Genomic DNA, 24,145 nt, shown 5'->3' with positions numbered 1-24,145 from the left:
AAAAAATGATTTGAGTTACAGAACCTAGCAGAACAGTAGCTAGCCTGGAGGCTCTACTGCGAAATAGAGCTGTATCTCTATTCCTTTATTCTAAATTCTTTATTGACATTCCTTTCAATCAATATTTTTTACAAACCAACTGCTTGGAGCTCTGGGTAACGTGAGGAATGTGCAAGAATCTGTACATATCACATTTTGTTACTGGACTGCATGTTTGAAAACCTGCAAAATTGGGTTTATGCTCAGATTAGCTCATTCATCACAGGAATTTATCACTTCCTTTTCATAATTTTTTCCTTGCCACTGTCGGCAAGTGCTTTCTCATGTTTGGAACTGTTGAGTCCCTGTAAATAATATTATAAAGAGTACGTAGACCTGGTCTGTATGTAAAGTGCCCTGACATAACTTCTGTTATGATTTGGTGCTATATAAATAAAATTGAATTGAGCTGCTGCTGTGATGTATTATATGTAATTGTTCAGGCGTTGGTTATGCTATACTTCAGGTAGTTGTTTGACAAGATCCTTTAAATCTACCATTTCAGGGATACAGATTGATGAACTTTAATAGTTCTTTCCCCAAAATGAATGTATTGGACATGACATAGATTGATATTTTACGTGTGTGTAAACGAGTGGGTACCTGCTCGATGATTTGTCGGATGGTGTTCAGACGAACTACTCCTGAGGACTTCTCAGAGCCAGCGTCTTTCGGCTCGGTTTCTAACATGAGAACACAGAAAAAATTAAAAGATCATTTGAAGCAATATTAGGACTATCTATTCAATAATGAAGGAAGACTTTCACACACAAACACATGGACAGAAAGAGGTTGGCAGAGACTCACTGGCAACAACAAACAGGTCGGGCATCTCAGAGGCCAGTTTCTCATTAGCAGCATCAGCGATGGGGCCGAACAGCACCACAGGACGCCGGAAACCAGCTGCAACAACACACTGTTGATTACAGTGTTGCTCACAGTTTATAACATAATTTATATAATTTACATATTGTTGGCCAGTTCTGGAGGCCCATGGACACCAAAACACACACAAACACACCCCTGTCACAAAAAAAACATAAAACAATATATCTTTCCAATATTCAATTTTTAAAACAAGATATATTAGCTCATTCAATGTATCTGTGAATAGCTAAAATCAGATTATAATATTAGCCATGCATATACATCGGTCAGAAGTCTTAAATACAAGGGCAGATAATTTGGCTTTGTGGGTAGAATGACAAACGCGTTGCACAGCAACATACGTATTGAGGAAGTGGATCAGATTATTGATTGCCGAAAGTTTTGTTTTCTTTTGTGATTGTTTTTCGCTGAGGCAGCCCACCAGCAAAAGGTTACCAACAATCTTTTGAAACTTAAAAACACATTGTTGTGCATCTATAAAGTGCTTTCAATCCATTATTATATATTTAAAATTACCCCCCGTGCCCCCCTGTAATATCCGCCCAAAACTGGATCAGCTGAATCTCTTTTTTGAGTATCCTAGAAAAGCTTCTACATACTTCTAGCCAGGAAAAAACAAAACACGTCACATAATGGTGACAGTTGAGCCTATGGACAACTATATTACAATATACAATCCACCTCTGTGATCTAGATGGTCCCTATTTCTAGACCTCAGAAGAGATTCTTTTTAATGCCTCATCACATTGACAAACATGAGGTTTCAGGTGTAAGTCAATAACAAATCATGTATACAATTATTTTTTCATAAACAGAGATATAGACAATCAACCTAAAGCAGGTGTTCCACCCACCTTCTCGGAGCACCACTCGTTCGTATGCTGGGAAGCGGGTGGCCAGGCTCTGACTGCTCAGGTTTTCTCTGCTCTTCCTCAGGTCCTTCCTCTTCACAGAACGTTGGCCTCGCAACCGCCAGAAGTCAGCTCGATCGCCCGCAACAGCTTTATGAGAACTCTGGACACTGGCCATCTGCTCCGCTCTGATAGGACAAATACACCTGTCACAAATCCATTCATTATTCAATTCAATTTTATATTTTATTTATATAGCACCAAAGTTATCTCATGAGACTTCATATATATATATATATATATATATATATATATATATATATAGAGAGAGAGAGATGTTCATGTGTAAAGCCAGTTCTGAAACTTGATAGTGCATCAAACTGTAATAGAAACTAATTGTAGTTCATTTTCACAGATCTGAAATGCCTGGGCGGCGGCATGGTGGCACAGTGGTTAGCACTGGGAGGTGGAGCAGCGGACAACGGGTTTGAGGTTTGATCCCTGGCTCTCCCCATCATGTCGAAGTGTCTTGAGCATGGCACTGAACCCTAACTTGCTCCCGACGGAGACCAGCACCTTGCATGGTAGCTTGTTCGACATCGGTGTGTGAATGGGTAAATGTGACCTGATCTGTAAAGCGCTTTGGGACACGTTACGGTTGAAGAGCGCTATAAGTGAAGACCATTTAACATTTACCATCTGAATATGCCAGTCTGATTTGGCATATTTCTCTCATATCTCCTTTATACTTAAAAGGTATTTTTATAAAAAATATTAAATAAAGTATATATTTTCATGTAAGTATTTTGATTCGTCCTGATTGTTTCTGCTGAGGAACGTGCTAAGGCTCATAGTCTCTCAAGCTCAGAATCAGAATCAGAAACTGTTTATTGCCAAGTAACATACATTACAAGGAATTTGCTGTGGTCTGAAGGTGCTATTGTTTTGATAACAAATAAGTAGAATATAAAAGGTAAAATAAGAATAAGAATAAAAATAAGATAAGATATGATAATTAACAAACAGTGCAGTGACCAGAATAATTTATTTACAAACAAAACAAGGCAAAACAATGCGCTCCAACCGAGGCAGCCATCCACGGCGCCATCTTGGATTGTAAAAAAAAGCTGAGATGGAGATGATTATTTAGACTATCTTTCTTCCTAATTTTGTGCCGTTAAAGGAAGGCTTGTTAATGAGAGACATTCAGAGGACAAGAGGACTCAAAGAGCAAGCATAATGTGGAGGAGAAAGAGTGAAGACAGCGGAGAGGATGCTCAGAGATTAGAAGCTGGATGAAACAGGAGAGAGTGGTGATGGAGGAAAAGATAAGAGAGGAGATGAATGGTTAGCTGGACAGACGTCTGATGTGACATTCGGTCTTTTCAGATAGCCAGCAGCTGGCCTGTAGCCAGGACAGACCTATCTAATCCACTATCTGAAAGCTCACCAGGTTTGTCACAGATCCAAGACATTCAAGTTAATTTACTGCAGTCCCAGAGAAAGTGTCACCTGCTTATCTGCTCGCACAATCCTTGAATGTGTTACTGTCAGTGGTTCAGCAGCAGGGCTAAAATATATGTATAGGAAATGCTGGGAAACATTTACACTGTATGTGAGGATATAATTCCTGATTTTATACTACAATATTGATATATTCTATAGCTCCAGACCAAGGTCCACATGTGGACCAGACTGCAAATCAAACCAGGGTGGAAGATGTGCAGTAAATGCACAGTACAATAGGTATGTGACTACACAGTGCTGTTTTGCTTTGCTGTGTGTGTATTCACTCTGGTTAAATAGAGTCGTGCAAGGATGATGTATTTTTGTAGGTCAACCCAGAAGTTAGCATTGCCCTGATTCCCTCAACAAAAAGCTTATTTTCCATGGGATTTGGGATTACTGCAGAAAATAAGATCTGTGGCAATCAAAAGTTTATGATACTTACACGTTTTGTTCTGCATGTCACAAATTAACACCACTTTTTTGATTGTTGAAGAGTAAATGCAATCGTCAGGAGTAAAAAGCTAATGTTAGGCTATAAACAAACTACACCACAGTTGTATTACTTCAATGTTACCACTACTAAACTTCCAACTTTTAAGATAATATAGATAGATAATATAGTATAAACTCCACGATGCTGTAAAGGCAGACTAGTGAGTAGATGAGTTTGCATGAATGTTAAATGGTCTTCACTTGTATAGCGCTTTTGAACAGTTCCCAAAGTGCTTTACAGTTCAGGTCTCATTCACTCATGCACACACCGATGGCAACCAAGGTGCAGGCCTCCATAAGGAGCAACTAAGGGTTCAGTGTCTTGCTCACGGACACGATGTGGACACATGTGGACGGGGGGAGCTGGGGATCGAACCCCCAACCCACTCTACCCTGCAGTGCTGCAAACAGTGCTAACCACTGGACCAATGCCACCCTGCATGTTCAGCATGATGTCCCCAACAACCACTGTAGTCTTATTTAGCTACTTGTTAGCTATCGCTTTTTTTTAGACAACTAAATCCTTCAGAATTCACCAGTGAAACAAAATGTGAAAATCTCTTAAGCTTGAGTTAACCACAGACCTGAAGGCATCTAACCAAAAGCCCCTTCAAAAAACCCATTGATTTTGAGACAAGGAACTGGAAGAGTAAAAATGTTGACTAATTTCCGGGTATTAGGACTTGTGTGCAAAGAAAAGGAAAGTTAATAAAAAAAAAACTAAGCAATGGAGGGAGAGATATGCATTCATCCACAGGCAGTCCAGCTCTGAAACTTTGGACTGTTGCAGCAGCTGCTTCACCCATGAGCCCCTGGATTCCAGACTAGGACTAGTAGTCACACCTGTTGTGCCCACAAGGCACTGGTCACTAAATCCTGCCACCTTTTTTGTTGGACGTGTGCAGTTTCACTTTATATGATGCACTGTTGAATGTGTGATGCTTTTCTTACATTTATTCATGTTGGTGTATTTTCTGGCACTGTTCTGTACGTCTGACCTCATCTAAAATTCATGTGTGGACCTTTACTACAAAAGTTTGAGTAACCCTGTTTTAGAGGAAAAAAACTCACTGTGCCTTTTGCAGGACATCAGCATGTAATTGTAGCCCTTGGTCTCAGTGAGGCTATCGTTTGGAACTGGTGATGATGGTATGGTTAATTTCCTCGATGCAGGAAAAACCCTGGTTAATCCTTTGTAGACCTCCACATCTAAGGAGGAAGAACAAGTTCTATATCCATCCCTCTCGGCCTCAGTGTGCTTCAATTGAATGTACAACGTGGTGTCAGACCCTGAATGTCCACATTCAAAGGTAAAAAGCCTGCTGCCATAGTCTCCTCCTGGGTCCACCACAGTGCCTCCCTGACCTCTCTCCAACAACCTTTGTGGGTCTTTGCAGTCTCGACTTGATTATTAATGCAGGCAGTTGCTGCATATAGTGGGCATGATGGTCACATTGTCTATTTCAAAAATTGTTGGACAAAGCCCCCACTTTGGAAAGGGGGGTTTCAGATGCTGTTAGATGACGTGACAAGCACTATCTCTGAAGCAGTCTTCTACCTTCATAGGCTTCGTATGCCCCTAAAAGGGGACCAGCCGATGGCCCTACCTGCTCTTGTTGGGGATGATGCCCTTCTCCAGCAGCTGCTTGTCCTTGCCAACACGGATTGCCAGCCAGTTGCCGAGCTTGCCGTCATAGAGGGTGTCCACCACTTTGAAGATGTCCCCTCGACTAAAGGCCAGGCTCTGTGGAGTCTCCTTCTCATACTCAAAGTGGGTCCGGATGAAGAAGGAGTCTCCACGCCCCGACACCAAGATGTCATTATACACTAGACAGAAAAAAAGTGAGAGATAGGAGAAGAGAAAGAGGCATTAAAAACAATGAGCCAAAGATGGATGTAGGAAAAGAAGAGGGAAGGCAGCAATAGTAAAATATTAGACTGAGGTTCAGACAAAGTGATGACCACTAGACTTAGTTTGAAGCATTGAGGCCATCATGTTTCTCCAAATTCAAGTGAAGGTTGACACTGCTGGATTCTGCAGCTGGGATTGAGCTCTGAGTGGTGGCAGTCTAAAGCAGCTGTGTCAGACCATCACCTGCACTTTTTGATACATAAAGATTCACAGTATATGTAAAAATACTAAATACAACTTCAATCATTTTAGCTCACTGGAATATTATCATGGGATAGTCTGTCTAAACTAAACCAATTGGCTATTTTTGACCTGAATGTGGATCTAAAGTTTTGAAGTATCAATTACACCCAGTGATTAAATTGGACTGGGGCTATCCGGGGCCTGTGCACTTTTATGTCATAAGGGGGACTCTTAACTTCGCACATCTTCAACTGTTCCCATTTTGTTCCCATCCTTCATCTCCTCACGGAGAATGTCAGGTATTCTACTGTGCGGTGCCACTGGGGTGCATATGGGGTTCTATGCGCTATCACGCATGGCATAGTGACTGGGCATGGAACCCTTATTGTTTCATCTCGTGAAGTCAGACGAACCCAGTGAGCTGAACTCAGCGACGAAGCCTATATGATATAGAACGTTAGTTACGTACTGTAAGTCCACGTTCTATGAGTATAGTACTTTATATTATTTCTAAGTACATATTTTTGTTATCTATAACATTTGGAATGAAAAACAATTTCTGTTATCAAGAATAGTAACATGTATTATTATTATTGTCTGAAGGGATAGCGCCCACGAAATGCAACCAGACATTCATCCACAGTCACGTGGGGGCCTGGATTGTAAAGAAAGGGTAATCGCTCTCGTCTGCCTTGTTTCTCTGTCATCAAAGCATATGACACAGGAAAAAAACATGGAATGTGTTTAGAGACATGGTGTCTGGAAATATTGCCCTGCCAGTGTCAGCAGCCCAAAGGCTTGCTGTTGCTTCGCCTTTTGACTTGTACACTCCTGCCAAAATGAGCAACCCAATGTAGGCTTGCAAGTGGGTCATATCCAAGTCTTTCCAACTGTCCCCATACACACGCCTCCCCTCTAAATTTGTCATCTCAGGTATATCCTTTTCGATTGATGGTGTTATGAAGAGCTCAAATGCTGATTTTATGTCTTGGACATGGCTGGCAGCATATCTGGTGGGGCCTGGAACCATTTTTATAACATTAGCAGCACTAAGTCTACCCTGTTGTTCAAGTGGGGAGACGGACCATAATAACTTTCCATTTTTGGAAGGTAGTGTGTTTGCTGGTGGTTGAGAGACAACAGGAGGGTCAACACTGAGGGTCTCATTCTCATCAGAGGAGGATGCATCATAATCAGGGTCCTCCTCAACATCATCCTCTGTCTCAGACACATTCTACTCTATGTCACTTTCATGGTCAAAGAGATGTGACAACACCTCATTGACAGAAAACCTTTCCTTAGAAGTCATTTTCAGTTGAGAGAGAGCAGAAAGAGAGAGCACACAGAGCACCAAGAGAAATGGTTTAGAAGGCTGCTGTGCAAGCTGTCGTGTGAACTATCAGTGGTTCTCGCACTACTACAGTTATGGTTATGTTAGGTTAGGGCCCTAAAGCTTTTTGAAGATTATAAAATTGCATGTTATAGTGACCTCAATATCATGCAAAACAACCAAAACAAATGTGTGTAAAATGTTGATATTTCTTATATGTTTTATACAGCTAAAACAGTCTGGGGTCAAATTGCCCCCAAAGAACACTGATGCGTACAACATGTGTACAGGACATTGAAAATATATCATCATGTTAATTTTATGTTTACCCAGTTGTCCCCATTAAATTAGGAAAAGTCATTAAATATGAAGCAAAAAAAATGATGTCAATCATTTATTTAGAGACGTTAAACATTGAATGGGGTCAAATTGACCCCAAAGATAATAGGAGGGTTAACAGTGTATTGTTGTATGGTGAGCTCTCATATAGACCCGTGCTCTGTATTCCATGGTTGAGAATTAGAGTGTCAGCCGTACCCCCTGAGGCTCTGGACACCAAACGGCCCCAGGTCATTCCTGATCAGCTTCATGTAAACATGGATTTATGTATATTTTTTCCCATGAGAGGTGTGGTTTAAAAGATAGAAATTAATGAAACTACAGGCCACATTGGCATTTGGTATGAATATTCATACTCCCCAGAGGATGAATTCTAATGATTTGAGTGACCTCCTGACCTTTTCCTCAAGAAAAATACTTTCAACTCTTACTTACATCATGTGGATTGGATTTATATTTGATGCAAGGGTTAACTGGAGTCCCATCATAGATACCTATGGTGTAGGTTTTGATTTATAATTCACTAGACTAATGTATCGTATTAGATCAGGATGTATTGTGCTTTAATTATATCCCCCCCTGTAACAGTGTTTATATTCTTTCAATTACTTTGTGATAAAGATGATGATGACAAGGACGCTTTGTCTTATTACTGAATAGGAGACTGTCGTCAATCAATCGTTTATGTTCTTTCATTCACCACTGCGACAGAGAGGTGACCAAACTATAACTATAACTATATCTAACTACATACCCTTAATAATTTTATATATTCAGATTTTTCCTATTGTCCTACTTTTCCTATGTGCAAAGCAAACCCAAAAGTGAATGTATCTACTAACAAGTATTGTGTGTGTATCACAGCCTGATATATCATCCTCCTCTGTGCCATAGAGCTCCATTATTATACTATTTGGACTCAATCCCACATACACCGCCCTGCCCCAAATACTCGCTACAGCACCAAATGTGGATTGAAAATAGTCTCCTGTTTCCTCATACTTTTGTATGTAGATGTCTTGTCCTTAATCTTTTTCCATGACCCTTGCTCAAAGATTGGTTTTGGTTTGTTGTCTTAAACTTACACAGCAGTTTAATATACAATTACTTGTTAGAATTTGAAGAAAGTTCCACATTTGAATAATGTGATGACAACTGAGCCATTTCCAGTCGCTGAATAAAGACCTTGAGATGTATTTGAAAGCTCAAAATAATTAGTATGCGGACATTTGGGCTTAGATTATTTTGTTACATGCACTGTTCTCAAAGGTCAAGAATGAACTTCCATGCTCAAATTTCCAGTCTTCTTTGCACAATTGAAACAAAATGCACATATTTGTCTGACTGTTGCATGGAAATACACTTTACAGCCAGCTCCAGGCTTCTGCGAGGCTTCCTAATTTGATATGTGTGGTCTGACAAAGCACTGACCCAAAAGGACCAACAGAGGCAACAGTCATACTAACTACAATCCACTGCTGCCAAGGCTGGCTGGCTGCACACATGAGGCTTCATATATACTGTGGACTCACATTCAGTCTACTTTAATCACACACTGATAAAGCACATAAAACAAAGGGTTCCCCTTGTATAACCTTATATACCTATATTCTTCTAGTTGAGTGCTCTAGTTGAGTGCTCCTCAAAAAAACCTACAAAGACTAGAGGCATTCTACAGGACTTTACACACTGTTTCATTTCAAGAAACACAAGACATATTCTTCGTCATGATTTTGGCAAAGCAGCATTTGTAAATCCACTATTAAGTCCTTGAAACTAGTCAAGTTCAAACTAGTGATTTACAAAATCAGGCTGCTCAATTAAAACTTTCTTGCCGAGAGTTAGATAGGATTTTTTGATTGATATTGATACCACTCTCATTACTGTAACTTAACATGAAGCTACAGCCAGCAGCCAGTTAGCCTAACTAAAAACTGGAAACGGGGGTTAACAGCTAGCCTGGCTCTGTCAAAAGCTAACTAAATCCACCTTCCAGCACCTCTAAAGCTCAATGATTAAAAGAGAGTATATTAGAAAACAGTGCTAAGTCTCTGGGGTCCTCTGATTGGGGGTTGTTGGTTGTTCCTCACCTCAGGCTTAAAACTAAAGGATGGGTCAAAAACTAACTGTGGAACTCTTGCCCTTTTTATTAATACATTTAATACATTTGCTTAATACATTCCACTACAACTAAGCCAAGTTTCAATTCATGAACAGAACAAATACACATATATTTGTCTTACTGTACTTGTGAGGACCTTCAATAGATTTGTATTAATAATATTTGTTCCTGAAATGTAAATTTGACCTGAAAATCATCCATAATTCCTTCCAATACATAACAAGTGTTACAGTCACCTGACCTTTCTAATTTCAACCACTACCATTTGTTTTTTATGTGAGAACCTGCCAACTCTCTCTGATAACCTTGGATGTCCTCGCAACAGTGCTGGGCAATGAAGAGTCACACAGTTTTCATGTCAGGTCAGGTCTGCTTCATTGTGTGATGTATCTTGCTTCATAAATAGATTTTTTTCAATTAAAAGGCCAAAGTCCTTTTTATCAGAGCCACAAGCTCAAGGGGCCAATGTGCCCATTACATAACACAGTTTGTGCTCTTTCTCACCCTATGTGTTCTTGAGCGGTTCTGTGTGGGTGCATGTGTCCATGTGTGTCACGGTTGGCTGAACCAAAACTAGCCTGATCTGGTCTAAAAGCCTTGGGGGACCAAGCTGGTACCTCCATCATTAAATGGAAACATCAGAGAGAGAGAGAGAGAGAGAAATGGTCCTGAGGTGTGAGTGTGGCAGCTGGCAGAGCATTGTGGGAAAGTACACTGTGTTCTAGGATATTCCACAAGTGGCTGACAAGCCTATAACTGAGTCAATTAAAACTGCTCTGATAAACACTTTCCATCATTCTAGTCACAGCACATTCCATAACTCAAACATCAACTGCAGGCTATGGCTGTGATATTCAAATATGTTGCACTTGAAGGATGGCGTTACTCTATGTTTTTCTTATTATAAGCCCATAAAAAGCGGCAAACCAACAGTGTGTTAGTCTGTCTCGAAATATTTTCTGACCTAGTCTGTGGCTCTCAGCTCCCTGTCAAAAATAAACCAGTATGTGTGCTCATGGCAATGAAGGAACGTGTCACTGTTTACCAGCAAATGGGTTAAAATTGTAAAAAATCTAAACTTTGTCCTGGTGGTGATACTAGAGAAAAAAAACCTACGATCATAAAAATCAATAGGACTTACCTTCCTGGGAGCATTGGTATGCCCAGTAAACTTTAATTATTAAATTAAATTATAAGATATCGTGTAAGCAATTTGGACATTTTGGTAAGAGGATGTAAAAGAAGAAAGCTTTGAGGGGGCTGAAAATAAGAAGGGTTCATCTTCTGAGGAGCATGAATTGCTCATTAAATTTCCTGATAATCTGATTTCAGAAAAGTTGCTTTATTGGTCAAAGTTGAACTGTGTTCTTGATATAAGTTTCCTTAATGTGAGAAATGTAACTGACTATGGGTCTGTGTCTTTTGGTGTTTTTGGAGGGAATGTCTCACCGTCAGGTTTGCTCTGGGCTAGGATGGTGACCACTTCCCCTTTAGGAATCTCCAGCAGGAAGAGCACTGCTTCCTCCCTCACTACACCTTGAAAATCAACATTGTTCACCTGCAAGACACAAACAAAAGGCACAATTATTGCTATTCAGATAATATATAACACTGATATTTTTCTGTAACCTCACATTCACATTGTACTTTGAACTATGGCTTCTCTGAGCTTAATTTTGTTCATGAAATGGAAATAACTCTGGACTGGCTACCTTTAGAATTTGGTCACCGCTGTGCAGGCCCTCTTCCTCAGCAGGACTGCCCTCTTGAACACTAGCAATGAAGATGCCAACATCATTTCCTCCTGCCAGCCTCAGCCCGACACTGTCTCCCTTCTGGAAATTCACCATCACTGTGTTCGGCCTGCAGAAGGGGAAAACACATCAACATCCATGAAGCATACTGACAAAAACACAGATATACCGGCTACGCTGTAAATAAGATGCAAGAGTTTTAAAAACAAACAAACACGGAGGCGTCAAGTCAAATGAAGTCAATCTTTGAGGTAACTGAACCCCCATTTAATGCTGATACTGATATTTACTGTCGGCCAGTATATTTGAGAGTGCAAATTCTCATACATCAAATAGTCCTTCAAAATATCAAAAATACACAGGAAATAGTATGAAAATCCATGGCATGTACACTATTTCCTGGAAAATTCCCACAATGCATTGCTTTGCCTTTGATAGATATGAACATTACAGAATGCGACACAACACCTGTCAGTAATGGTGCAAAATGATGATGATTCATGAGTAAATCTCAATTTACTCCCCATATAGAGTAAACTGTTAAGTGTTTACTATGTAGGGAAGAGAGTGATTTGCTGATTCTGTGTTCATCACTGTGTCTGAAAAGTCCTGTAAAAAGCATGGGTGGCATCATCGAACTATAGAGGAAGGGATCTCTGTCTGTCTGTCTGTCTGTCTGTCTGTATGTATGTATGTATGTATGTATGTATGTCCTTCGATTATCTAGATAACAACTTGCCCATATATTTTCTCATCTTCTGGACTTGGTCGGAGGAGAATCTTGGGCGTGGCTGTTACAGCAGCTGTAGATAAGACAATCAAGAAAAGTGTTGTTAACATCTTACATGTTTACAACTACCAACAACATGTTAGGTTAGTAAAAGTAGATGTATAATGAAGCTTTGGAAATAACCAAAGGGTTCAAAGCCAGCCTTTTGCTGGCGAAAAGAAATACCTTCAAAGCTGCACTAATCAATATTTTTTATATTAGCAACTGAACAAATGACGACGTGCAATATGACATGTTTTGCTCGTAGTAATGAACCCACAGAGAATCACCAACTCTCTTTTGTTTTAGCTCATTGTTTTAGCTTGACGACCTGCAACTCTGCTCTCATCAATCTGGTTTCCAGCAGCAACAGGTGTTTTCAGAGAAAATGCTCTGATAAAGCCACTGTACACTACCTGTCCAGCACCAAACAGCAGACAGATCAGACTGTGAACATAGTGCAGCATTTAGCAGCTAAAGAGCCAGATATTTCCCTCAGGAGCTGGTGGAGACCGAAAAGAGAGTTAAAAGAGACTGAATATTGGACCACAAACACAACTCCAAATGAATGCTAGTGTTGCTTTGTGACTGCTGCAAGTGTAAATAGGCACTTATTCATTAGCTAGCATGTATGCCATATCAACTTTATAAGATGATAATATGTCAGATGTTCTTACAGCTTGTTTCTGCCACTCCCAGGTGACCAAAGAATTCTGGCTGTTTTGTTGTATTTAAAGAGACTCAAAGCAAGAAGTTGTCATATATTCAGTCCAATGAGCTATATGTCGTTTATGGTGTTTGGTATGTGTTAATGTGAGAACTGTGACCCTGCCATGGTGGACTGAAGTGGATGGTGTAGTGAGCAATAACCTGGAGGCTCCTCAATGTGCGGTGTGTCTTTGTCCAGCTCAGCCGAGGCCTGAGGGTCTTCAGGTACTCTGAACGGGGAGGCCATGGCTGACATCTTGGCTGTCCTCATGGGTTCTTCACTGTTCACACACACACACACACACACACACACACACACACACACACACACACACACACACACACACACACACACACACACACACACACACACACACACACACACACACACACACACACACACACACACACACACACACAGGATGAGAGGCTCTAAAGGGACTACAAGGTGTAACAGCAACTGATGCAGTTTAGCAGTATGCTAAATTATCTCATGTAGGAGGTGGAGAAGATTACAGTAAGACCTCACATACATTTTAGGAAAGCAATGGGACTGACAGGACATGTAGTTAGATAACTTCAATTAATCAAAGCCTTTGGTGTCTTTTGCGGAAAGACAAATTTGACTCTCAAGTAAATTGAGACACGCCTATGTCAAGGCAAATCTTAAGTCAATTTCCCAGTCCTTGAGGAAGTGACTAATATGGAAGTCAGTTGTGTCAGGTTTTGACATTTTCTTGCTTTCAACTCATCCATCCAAGCTTTCATTCATCCTACCTGGGGTTGTCTCTTTCATTAGAAGAGTGGGAGGACAGGTCAGACTGGCGAGACCTCCTCTCCTCTGGGGGAGAATAGGAATGGTATGACTCCATCTCTGATATGTCTGACAGACAGACAAACAGACAGACAGACATCTCAGTTAGACACACATGCATGTTCAAGCTAAATCCCCCCCGTCAAGACTGCGTGCCACCACCACCACCACCAGCAGCAGCAGTAGAAAATGGTTGCCTCAGGAAGCCCCAACATCAGCTAATTACCGCCTGGGACAGAGTGAGGATGTTATTAGAGATGTCAGAATTATGAGGACAAATTCTGGTGCCACAGCTCAGTACTCAAGATAAAAGCAGCTATTACTCCAAAAATCTGAATTCATTGTCCAGAAATCCACAGAATTGTTCAGATTTGCATAGAAACACCCAAAGTATTTAGGTTATTTTCCTGCCCTCTAGGCAGCCATTGGTTTCCATTCATATCAGTGCACTTTGAAAATCAGCTTACATATTGGTTGAATATATAATGATTAGCATGGTTCAAATACACTACAGTTATAATCCTTAAGATTTCACTCTTGGTTGGTTTGTGATGCCCAGGAGGAGCTGGAGGATGTGGCTGGGTTGAAGGCTGTCATTGCGATCCCAGATCCACATAAGTAGTGGAAGGAGGGATGAATGCAAATACACTGAAAGCTATTGCTGACAAACCGTTTGCCACGAGTTGAAAAAGGGGTTTGACATAATGTGTATCTTAAGGATTATAACTTTAAAGAGACACAGTAAGACTAAAAAGGGTGAATTCATGTTTAGAAACTTTCAAGAAATGCTTTCTAAGGACCCATGAGGCAACTTCTGGAATGCCAGAATGAGGGCAGCTCATGGGAGTATCCAAGTGAACATGGGTGGCAGAGTCTTTGATTTGGCTGCTTTTATCCATCAGAGTGTGGCACTCAACACTGCTCTGAAGAGAGAGAGGGAGGCTGAAGATAGAAGCTTTAACAAAAATCTGTACACAAACAAACCAGAAGTAAAAGAAACATCTGAGACGACAAGCGAGGGATCCACATAAAAGAGAGACAAAACAATACACCATGACAAACCTTTTTTTACCTTGAATTTAAAAGCAGTTAGAGGTCAGTGTTTCACAAGGTATGATCTAGTATATGTTAATTAGTTTGATTAGGGTTAGAGAGACATTCGGCATGCAGGGCTATCACCAGAGGTGATGGAGTTTGAAAAGCAAGAAAGAGACTTTGACATGTAAGAGAAAGAGACAATATAAGAAAGAGGCTGAGTGAGAGACAGACAGACAGAAAAAGAAAAATGTGAGGATACTGTGTCAAACCTGATATGGGCAAGTGTTGACCAAATATGTCAGAAACAACAGAAATCATTCAGATTTATGTCACAGCACCAGAGTTGGATGATGTGTTGATGTGAAAGTCTGTTGTAGAGCCAACTCAAAGAACCAATCAATACTGCGTTTTCTCTCTGCCTGCCCTCTAGAAGCAGGGCCTAAGGATGTCGATGTGGGTCGGTCTATCCATCTGTGGGTCAATCAAACACTCAGGTACACAGCAACAGATTTTCAAAACTACATGATAGATTGGATGTTAGTCCCCACAGAATCAATTGTTGTGTTTTTGGTGACCCCTAACCTTTCTCCTAGCACCACCATCAGGACAAAAATGTTTTAAATTAAACAAGTAGTTGGCTTAAGACAGATAGCTGTATGGCACTGTCTCTCAGTCAGTGGACCCCTGTTGATCCGTGGTGGTATTGCAGGGGGATTGAGGATGATTTTTGAAATAGATATATTTTATTTTGTCATTAAAATCAGAGAAATACTGATAAATGCTTCAACTTTTAAAATTATCTTAGTTACATTACAAAAGGCACTCAATGTGTGTCTCTGCCACAGTTCCTATGTGCACTGGAGGCATTTCACATGCAGCACGTCATCAATCAGCCAGTGCCCCAGCAGCCAGATTTACCAGAATTTACCATTTTGGTCATCTTTGATGGGTGCAAGTAACAATAGAATCTAACTTGTGCACTCCAATAAAGGTAAAACAAATCTAACTGGCAGATTGCTGTACATTCATGCTACTCAGGGGATGAACCCTTTTAATTTTAATTGCATGACCTTTCGTCTAGCACCATCTTTGGGAAAATGTTCATATTCAAAAGCCCCACAACCTATGCTAGTGGAGCTTTTTTAATCTTGTTTTATGAATTCATCCATGGCCACAGCAGTGGAAACAGTGTGGACATTGGTGCTTTTACTTAGTACTTAGTACTTTCAATTGAAACAAAGCTTTAGTTGTTAGTCACTGTTGTAGTGAGTGGCAGAGGTCCATCTGTGCATTTCGTAGTGTACAAGCTCCTGCCAGAGAATGAAGACATCCTAACTCCAACTACCAACCCAACGCACAAACACATACACAGACACACGCACACAGTCAAAGTCAGCTATTACTTCCCTGCCTTTAACAGGGAAAAATGGAAGGACGGACAGACAGGAAATAAATGCTGTGTGTCCACCAGCATACTAAAATTACAGTATGGACACTAAGGATGACCAAATAATAGATAGATTGTATTTTCACCCTGGATATTGCTATATTGGACTGTATTAGATATTAGGTAGTCCAATACCACACCACCACAAGAGTTGATCCACAGACTTTGCTATGAACAGTTTCCACTGAAACACCTTTCTACGACAGAAATAGTGCCAATGAAATTGGACTAGAATGGAAGACATGTTACTGTTGAACTTTCTACTATCTTTACTCTTGAGTCTTTTTAGTATTTTGCGTGAAATGACTTTAATTATATACTCTACTAGGAAATATAGAGCTTTACTTGACTTGATCAAATAAATCAGTGTGTCTTTGAAGTAATTTGGGTCAGTTAAATGCTGTTTGTTTTCATTATTCTATCCTTGTGAAGATATAGTCTGTGGTCCAGAAATGTAAGGAGTAGTGGGTATGCAGCAGCACAGAGAGCAAAGACACATAGCTGTATTACTGCTGAGTCAGCTCTGGGGATTCATCCATGACAATCTAATCTAGAATGCTGTGGGAATAACTGTGGGGTTTGGGCTGGGTGATGACTTGATGGTGGAGATTTGGAGATTTACTTTGATAGTAAATATCTTATTCCCCCAAAAAAACATTTTGGTAGATTTTGGGATGGAAAGGAGCCAAGAGCTAAATGGGTCAGCCACTGTCTGGAGAACTGCACACCCAGAGTAACATGTTGGCAAAATCAGAAACACCAATAGTCACCGGATATATGAATGGTATAGAAGAACATGCCATTCTCTTTATCCATGTGCTGTCAGATTTAAGAAACCTGTTAAGCTGTTTTTAAAGTTTGACTTTTATGTAGTTTGAGGTTATTGAAAAAAAAATAAACATAAAGAATTGTATAAAAAACATGGTAAGTAGGCTATTACCGTTGCCTTACCTTTGGATTTGAGTTGGGGTTAAACTGAAAACCCTTCAGAATTTCCTGTTCTGATCTATTATGGACTGGATAGTACACTACACTCTTGCAGGATGCTGACATTGTGTCAGGTTAGCACACACAGCTATTTAACTGTTGAATGAAGAAATAGCACATTCATTCTTCTGCAAATTAAAAGTCGGAGTCCAAAGCAATAAAATGCACCCTTTTCTTAATTCAACACACTCAGGGGGTGTGCTGCTGCAGCCATACTAGGTCTGGTGTGACCAGTAGCGTATTGTGGCTAATGATAGCTGAAGTTAGCAAACAAACAAAATTATAGAGTCACCCGTTTAAGACTTCTCTCCGTTTGTGCTATTGGTGACAAAAGTTGTTAATTACAGGGAAGCACACAATTTAACAAATATGGAAGATAACATTTCCTTTAATAAAAGGATATTTCTTCGGGTTTAAACGAATCTCACTCATGACTCCAGTGAATTTTAACAGTTCTTATACTTATAGTTTCCAGCTTACAAACTAGGCACAACTTCAGAATGTAACTATTATATCAGTTCCTGGTTAAATTTAAATAAGTAGTTACTTACTATATGTGTCTCAACATTATTCCCATTTCTCATATACTGTAACAGGATCCAAATTACAAAGTTCTTTTTTTAATTTCTCCGGTGTTCACAGAAAGGTTTCAGCCAACAGTTAATTATAGTGATCCTGTCTGTGCAGTGAGATGAGTGAGCATGATTTGAGAAGATTTGTGTGAAATAGAAAGACAGCAAGAGACAACAGGGAGGTGATGGGGGTTCCGATATACCACCCGGACAGATAACGGCGAGTTGCTACAGTTAGGACAAATCATTAATATGTTATTACACTGAAAATTCAACAAACATCTTACCCACTTTATGAGCCACGCTTTGTAATGCAACATTCTGTATTCACAAAAATAAATCATCACCCTTTGTCTGCAACATCATGATTCAATATTCAGACATCCCACAATATTATAAAACAGAGCACATTAATCTGAAGTAGTGTTACTCACTGCATGAGCTTCAGCGTTTGGTGACTTGATGGCAGCTAATAATTATATGATAATGCAGCCAATATATATAATTCATAAAAATACCCAAAACAGCTATGGTATTCATACACAAGATGGCAGTATAAGCTAAAAACATGCAACTGTCAAAACCTGCTCAGACCTACCCTAACTCACTGCGGTTTTGCCAGTTTTGGTGGCCCGCTGGATCACCACAACGGCGATAGTGCTGTTTTTGGACAGATATGGTTTAGAATAAAAACACAGCACACTTGTGTAGTAGCGTTAGTTCGGCTATTGCAGGGTCTCATGCTAGTTAGCATGACGTGCATGAACAATAATAGGGGATCTCTTATCAAACAAAGTCACAAACCAGATGGACAGAAACAAAGCGGTGTGACAAGAGATGAAAATGAAGACTGAGTATGCAGTAACCGAAAATCAATACGAAGACGGAGAGGGGACTAGTGTGCAGACAGCAGATATTCAGAGTGAAAAAAGAAAGATGCGAGCCAAAGAAGATGAACATAGGAAATTTCAAGAAAATACTACTCATGTCGTTATTTGTCCTCCATGGATCCAACCCTTTGAGTTCAATATGCAACCAAACCCACTCCAGTTTCAAGCAAAGTCCCTTGGAACGCCATTTCCAAACCATGCATCCAAAGTTCAATGAAGCGTATCCACCTGGTAGTAACAGCAGGAAAAGAAAAATCGAAAAATTGCTCTCTTTGTGAGCAGCAAAACCTCAGAAGAGAGATTGTATGGATCTTGGCTAGGGCAAAAATAAAAAGCCTCTCAGACTCTCTCTATACACTACTCACAAAAAGTTAGGGATATTCGGCTTTTGGATGATATTTCAGAATGCACCTAAAATGCACTATAACCTTTACAGGTGAACTTAATTTGACCTTCTCTAAACTTTTGAATGTACATGTCCAACTGTCCAGTGTTTCAGTACTTATTGCATAACATGCTGTTCTCTAACAAGGTAATTAACCGCAAAAACAACAAGTGTCTGATCCATGAATCGACCACTAAATGTTCTGGTTCAATGACAATTTGTATTCAAACAGTCCTCTTCGTCATGCTGTTCACATTTTGACATCATGAGACCAAGACGACACCTAACAATCGATCAACAGTGACTGGCCATTGCGAGGCTTCAAACGGTTGTTCTCCTTAGAGTTTTCACAGAGTGTCATCAGCAGGTTGCAACAGAGACAGAGAGAGACTGGTAGAGTCACAGAAAGGCATAGAAGTGGACGTCCTTTGGCCACATCCCATTCTGATGACCGCTTCATTGTGAACAGTGCCCTGCGGAACCAGATGGTGAATGCCACTCAACTCCAGGCACGTTTAAGTGAGGTGAGAGGCATCCGAGTGTCACGTCAGACCATTCGAAACCGCTTACTTCAGCATGGTCTGCGTGCTAGACGAGCTGCAAGGGTACCTGACCACACCACCAGGGACAAGCGTCATCGTCTTGCATGGGCCAGGGAGCATTTGCGCTGGATGAGGAACCAGTGGGCCTCAGTGCTGTTCTCTGATGAAAGTCGATTCACATTGAGCAGAAATGATGGCCGCCAACGCTGTTGGACACGTCAAGGAGAACGCTATGCATCAGCCACTGTTGTCACCAGACGAGCCTTTGGAGTTGGTGGTGTTACAGTCTGGGAAGGTGTGTCTAGTCAACACAGAACTGCCCTACACCTTGTGAATGGTACTGTGACAAGCCGATACTACCTGAATAACATCATTAATCCAGTCATTGTGCCTCTGCATGAGCAACACAGGCCTGATTTCATCTTCATGGACGACAATGCCCCAGCTCATCGAGGTCGCATCATCAGGGAATGGCTGCTGGAGGCTGGGGTCCCTCAAATGGAGTGGCCTGCACTTTCTCCAGACCTGAATCCCATAGAAAACCAATGGGATCAGCTGAGTCGTCATGTAGAGGGTCGTAACCCCGCACCCCAGAACCTCAATGACCTGAGGGCAGCCCTTCAAGAAGAGTGGAATGCCATGCCTCAGCAGACAATAAGTCGACTTGTGAACAGCATAAGACGTCGTTGTCAAGCTGTAATTGATGCTCAAGGACACATGACAAGTTATTGAGACATTGACATTTTTTGTTGTGGTATACCCACCACTGTTGTTAGTTTTTGTTTCAATAAATAGTTTGAGATGAAGAAATTACCATTGCATGCTTCTACTTAAATGGCCTACTTTCATGATATAATATCACTGTAGCATGAAGTTTTTACATTTTCCATAAATTTCACCCGAAAGTCAAATATCCCTAACTTTTTGTGAGTAGTGTATATTGTTCACAGACTTTGACAACAAGGAAGTGACTGTAAAGCAATTACAATTGTCCAATTCAACCATTATGAGGCATCTCCAAACTGGAGAGAGATGTTAACCGGCTGTTCAAGAGGCAGAACTCAGAAAAGCAGCTGGGTCAGACTCTCCTTCTACCTTGAAGCACTAGGCTGATCAGCTGTCTCTGGTTCACAGACATCTTTAATACCTCACTGGAGACATGCCACGTACCAGTCTGCTTCAAGTCCTCCACCATCATCCCTGTCCACCCAAAAACAAGGACCAATGGTGGACTTAATGATTACAGACCAGTCACCCTGACCTCTGTGGTAATAAAGTCTTTTGAGCACCTTATGTTGTCCCACCTAAAATCCATCACTGACCATCTCCTGGACCCCCTGCAGTTTGTCTACACAGCCAACAGTTCTGTAGACAATGCAGACCCACTTCATCCTTCAGCACCTGGACTCCTCAGGAACCTATGCCAGGATACTGTTTGTGGACTTCAGTTCCGCCTTCAAGTTTCAAGCTGTCCCAGTTGAGCGTGACTGACTCCACCTGCAGGTGGATCACAGACTTCCTGTCTGACAGGAGGCAGCAAAGCTGGGGAAACATGCCTCTGGCTCGGATTCCCCAAGGCGGTGTCCTCTCTACTCTTCTTCCTGTATACCAACAGGTGCACCTCCAGTCATCAGTCCATCGCGCTTCTAAAGCTGCTGCATGACACCACCCTCATCTCTGGTGGTCTGCCTACAGGTGGGAGATTGACCAACCCTCCAGCACCTGGAGGCGTGCAGGAAAGATTGTGGTCTACCCCTCCCACCCTGGACACAAACTGTCAATATAACAATGCAAATTCCTTGTATGTGAAAACCTACTTGGCAATAAACTTGATTCTGATCCTGATAGATGACATCGACAAAGACGTAAGTGACCAGTTACTTACTAAACTGTCCCTCTGTGTCAGCATTGCAGTGGACAAAAGCCCCAATGTGACAGATGTTGCTCAGCCCAAAAGAAAATTTCTTTCGAGAAGAAATGTTGTGCTTACTTCCACTCTATAGACAAAGAAAGGAGACATGCATTCTGAATGCATTTTTTTTAGGAAAAAAACTCAGTTGGTCAAGTCTTGCAAGTGATGGTGTCCTCAGCATGCAAGGCAAAGAGAAGGGGCTTGTTGGTCTCATGAAAAAAAGAAGAAATGCCCATCTTTGTCAGTTTTCACTGCATCATACATCAGGACACAGGGACATCAGGACATCAGGTATCAAAACTATGAAAATAAGGAATTCCAAAACATGATGCAAAGGGTTATTGTGGTGAATTTCATTGTGTCCCGAGCACTAAACCACAGACAGTTCCGGCAATCTCATAAGACTATGAGATAGAGTATGGTGATTTAGTGATGCATAGCAAGGTGAGATTGTTGTTCAGCAGAAACGGTTCCTGAGCCTCCTCCCTGAGATTCGCACTTTCCTGGACAGCAAGGGGATACAAGAGCCAAAGTTGACTGACATCAGTCACCTGAACTCTTCAAGGGAGAGATAAGCTCAATCAGGGCATTCCAGAACAAAATAACTGCCCTGTACGTACTGGACACTGGATAGTTCATTCAGTTCCCAAAAGTCAGATCTGTAATCACAAATGACCCATCTCTACGGCAGCATTTGGGTAGAATTTGTATCCAACATTCAGTGATGTGAATGAGCATGAGATTTTCAAATTAATCGAAAATCCCTTCCATGTGGATGTATCCTCTCTCATTCCAACTCTCACACAGCTCTGCCCTTTTTATCGTGCTGCTCTGGAAAGTGAAATAGACAACATTCTCGAAGTTGAACTCCCACTTTAAAACCACTCCCAGTGATATCTTTTTTTGTGAGCACATACGCATGAGTCAGCATACTCAACCATGAACACTATCAAGAGTAAACAAAGAAACCAGCTCACCAATGCACATCTTGAATGCCTCACACAGATTGCAATAACAAACAAATATAAAACTCAAGGAAATGCATGCCTGCTTCTGCTCATCCCAGTATTAAGGTAAGCCTGTTTTTAATTAGGATTATATTGGCTGCATTACATATTGTATGTCATGGGATGACAAATTAGTAGGTACATTTGCTTAATGGTTGGGGGCCTTTTAATTTTTCATGGTAGAAGTGTCTCTCCTATTGACTTTGTCCTGCCAGTGTGGCTCTTCAACTTCTATATTTAATGAATCACACAATTCAAAGTACATAGTGAATAAAATGTGTTTATTTATTCAGGAAAATGAATCATGTATTAAAAAGTTAAAAGATTTAGAGCAGTATAAAGACAAGTGCAAAAGGTGTGAAAGCTTTACAACTTAGTCAGGTTGTGTCACAGCCGTTTTACAGCTTAGAGATAGGCAACAGATTGTTACACATGCTGTGTCTTGGGTGGTCCTTCATCTAAAAGTATGACATATTATCTGGAAGAGAAAACACAGACAAAGATTGCACTTTTGAGCTATTACAGTTTCTAGTCATATTTCAACACAAGGGGCTGGAGGTTTTTCCTAAAAACATTTCAGCCCACTGTAAGGTCCTGATTAAATCCTGACCTGCTGTTGACCTCTCTCTTTTTTGAGTGATACACAGTAGGGAAGCAAGCAGAAACTCAAGACTACTTAGCTTCAGATGTTATTTTTAGCTGCTTGAATGCCAAATATTTATTAGCCTTTATTAACCCTTAGTATATGTGAATGTAAACATGACTGTAACTGCATGTCTCTAGTTGGAATAATGCCAATAAACACTCTGCTTTAATTATAAATCGTTCCATTCATTACACTGTGTTGTGTGGAGGCTCAAGTGTGTCGCAAGGAATAATTATTAACTTTTTCATTGGTTAGTTAAAATTAATTATTAAGTATATCATTCAAACATTTCTAAAGTAATTTGATTTGTATTTCATTGATGTACTTAAAATAATAATAATAAATGCTATCAGGCTTGATAGCAGGCCTATTAGTGTTAGCACTAGCATAGCCTCGTCAGCAGTTGATGCAGACTTTGTCCAACGGGTTGTCTAGCCCAGTCTGCAGTCACCTTTCCTGACAGATGACCGGTTTTCGACCCTTGCTAGCCATTGGTGTTCCTGTTGGCCTGCGTGCCTCTTCTACCCCCACTGACAGGGATAAACAACGTACGCTAGTAATAGGGGACTAATAGGAGTCTAATCTGAGGGGGCTGGCATCACGTAGGTTGGTAGGGAATCCAGGCACACACCACCACTAGCTTTACAGCATCATAATCCATGTTGGCACCAATAATAATAATAATGATGAAGCAGTCACAAAGATGTTGGAGTTTGCCAGAAAGATGAGTTGGCATTGATTAATTGTTTCTGGTTAATGATGAGATACTTCACTGAACCGTTGGCTGGCTTGTTATTGTAACAGCAGGGATTTGGTGTTGTTGATAACCAGCCTTCTTTCTTGGGCTGCCCTGACCTGCTGATGGCCTTCGTCCTACTGGAATAGGTGCCTCTATTTTAGTCCACTGACTTAGTTAATATGTTCAGCAAGGGAAACCTTCACAGTGTACACTAATAGACTCTCCCTCACCCCCGCCGCATCACTCACAAGTTATCTAAATGTGTGAATC

General features: G+C 40.8%; 1 protein-coding gene across 2 annotated transcripts in view; it reads right to left on the bottom strand.

Annotated features, from left to right (window-relative positions):
* tjp2b (tight junction protein 2b (zona occludens 2)) overlaps window positions 1-24,145 on the bottom strand; it is a 51,395-nt gene that overhangs the window by 9,548 nt on the left and 17,702 nt on the right. The window contains exons 8-16 of one of the 2 annotated variants that reach the window (XM_070903647.1): window positions 13,674-13,779; window positions 13,059-13,177; window positions 12,159-12,222; window positions 11,378-11,528; window positions 11,115-11,223; window positions 5,387-5,606; window positions 1,782-1,966; window positions 847-942; window positions 643-722 (exon numbers count right to left, since the gene is read on the bottom strand). In XM_070903647.1, the coding sequence (XP_070759748.1) occupies window positions 643-722; window positions 847-942; window positions 1,782-1,966; window positions 5,387-5,606; window positions 11,115-11,223; window positions 11,378-11,528; window positions 12,159-12,222; window positions 13,059-13,177; window positions 13,674-13,779 (1,130 nt within the window). Of the gene's footprint in view, window positions 1-642; window positions 723-846; window positions 943-1,781; window positions 1,967-5,386; window positions 5,607-11,114; window positions 11,224-11,377; window positions 11,529-12,158; window positions 12,223-13,058; window positions 13,178-13,673; window positions 13,780-22,754; window positions 22,969-24,145 lie in introns of those variants that run through there. The other variant, XM_070903648.1, reaches the window with a different exon arrangement.

The sequence above is a fragment of the Enoplosus armatus genome, chromosome 4, assembly GCF_043641665.1.
Source record: "Enoplosus armatus isolate fEnoArm2 chromosome 4, fEnoArm2.hap1, whole genome shotgun sequence".
Lineage (NCBI taxonomy): Eukaryota > Metazoa > Chordata > Actinopteri > Centrarchiformes > Enoplosidae > Enoplosus > Enoplosus armatus.
The sequence above is the reverse complement of the archived record's forward strand: the minus strand, read 5'-3'. Positions and strand labels throughout refer to the sequence as shown.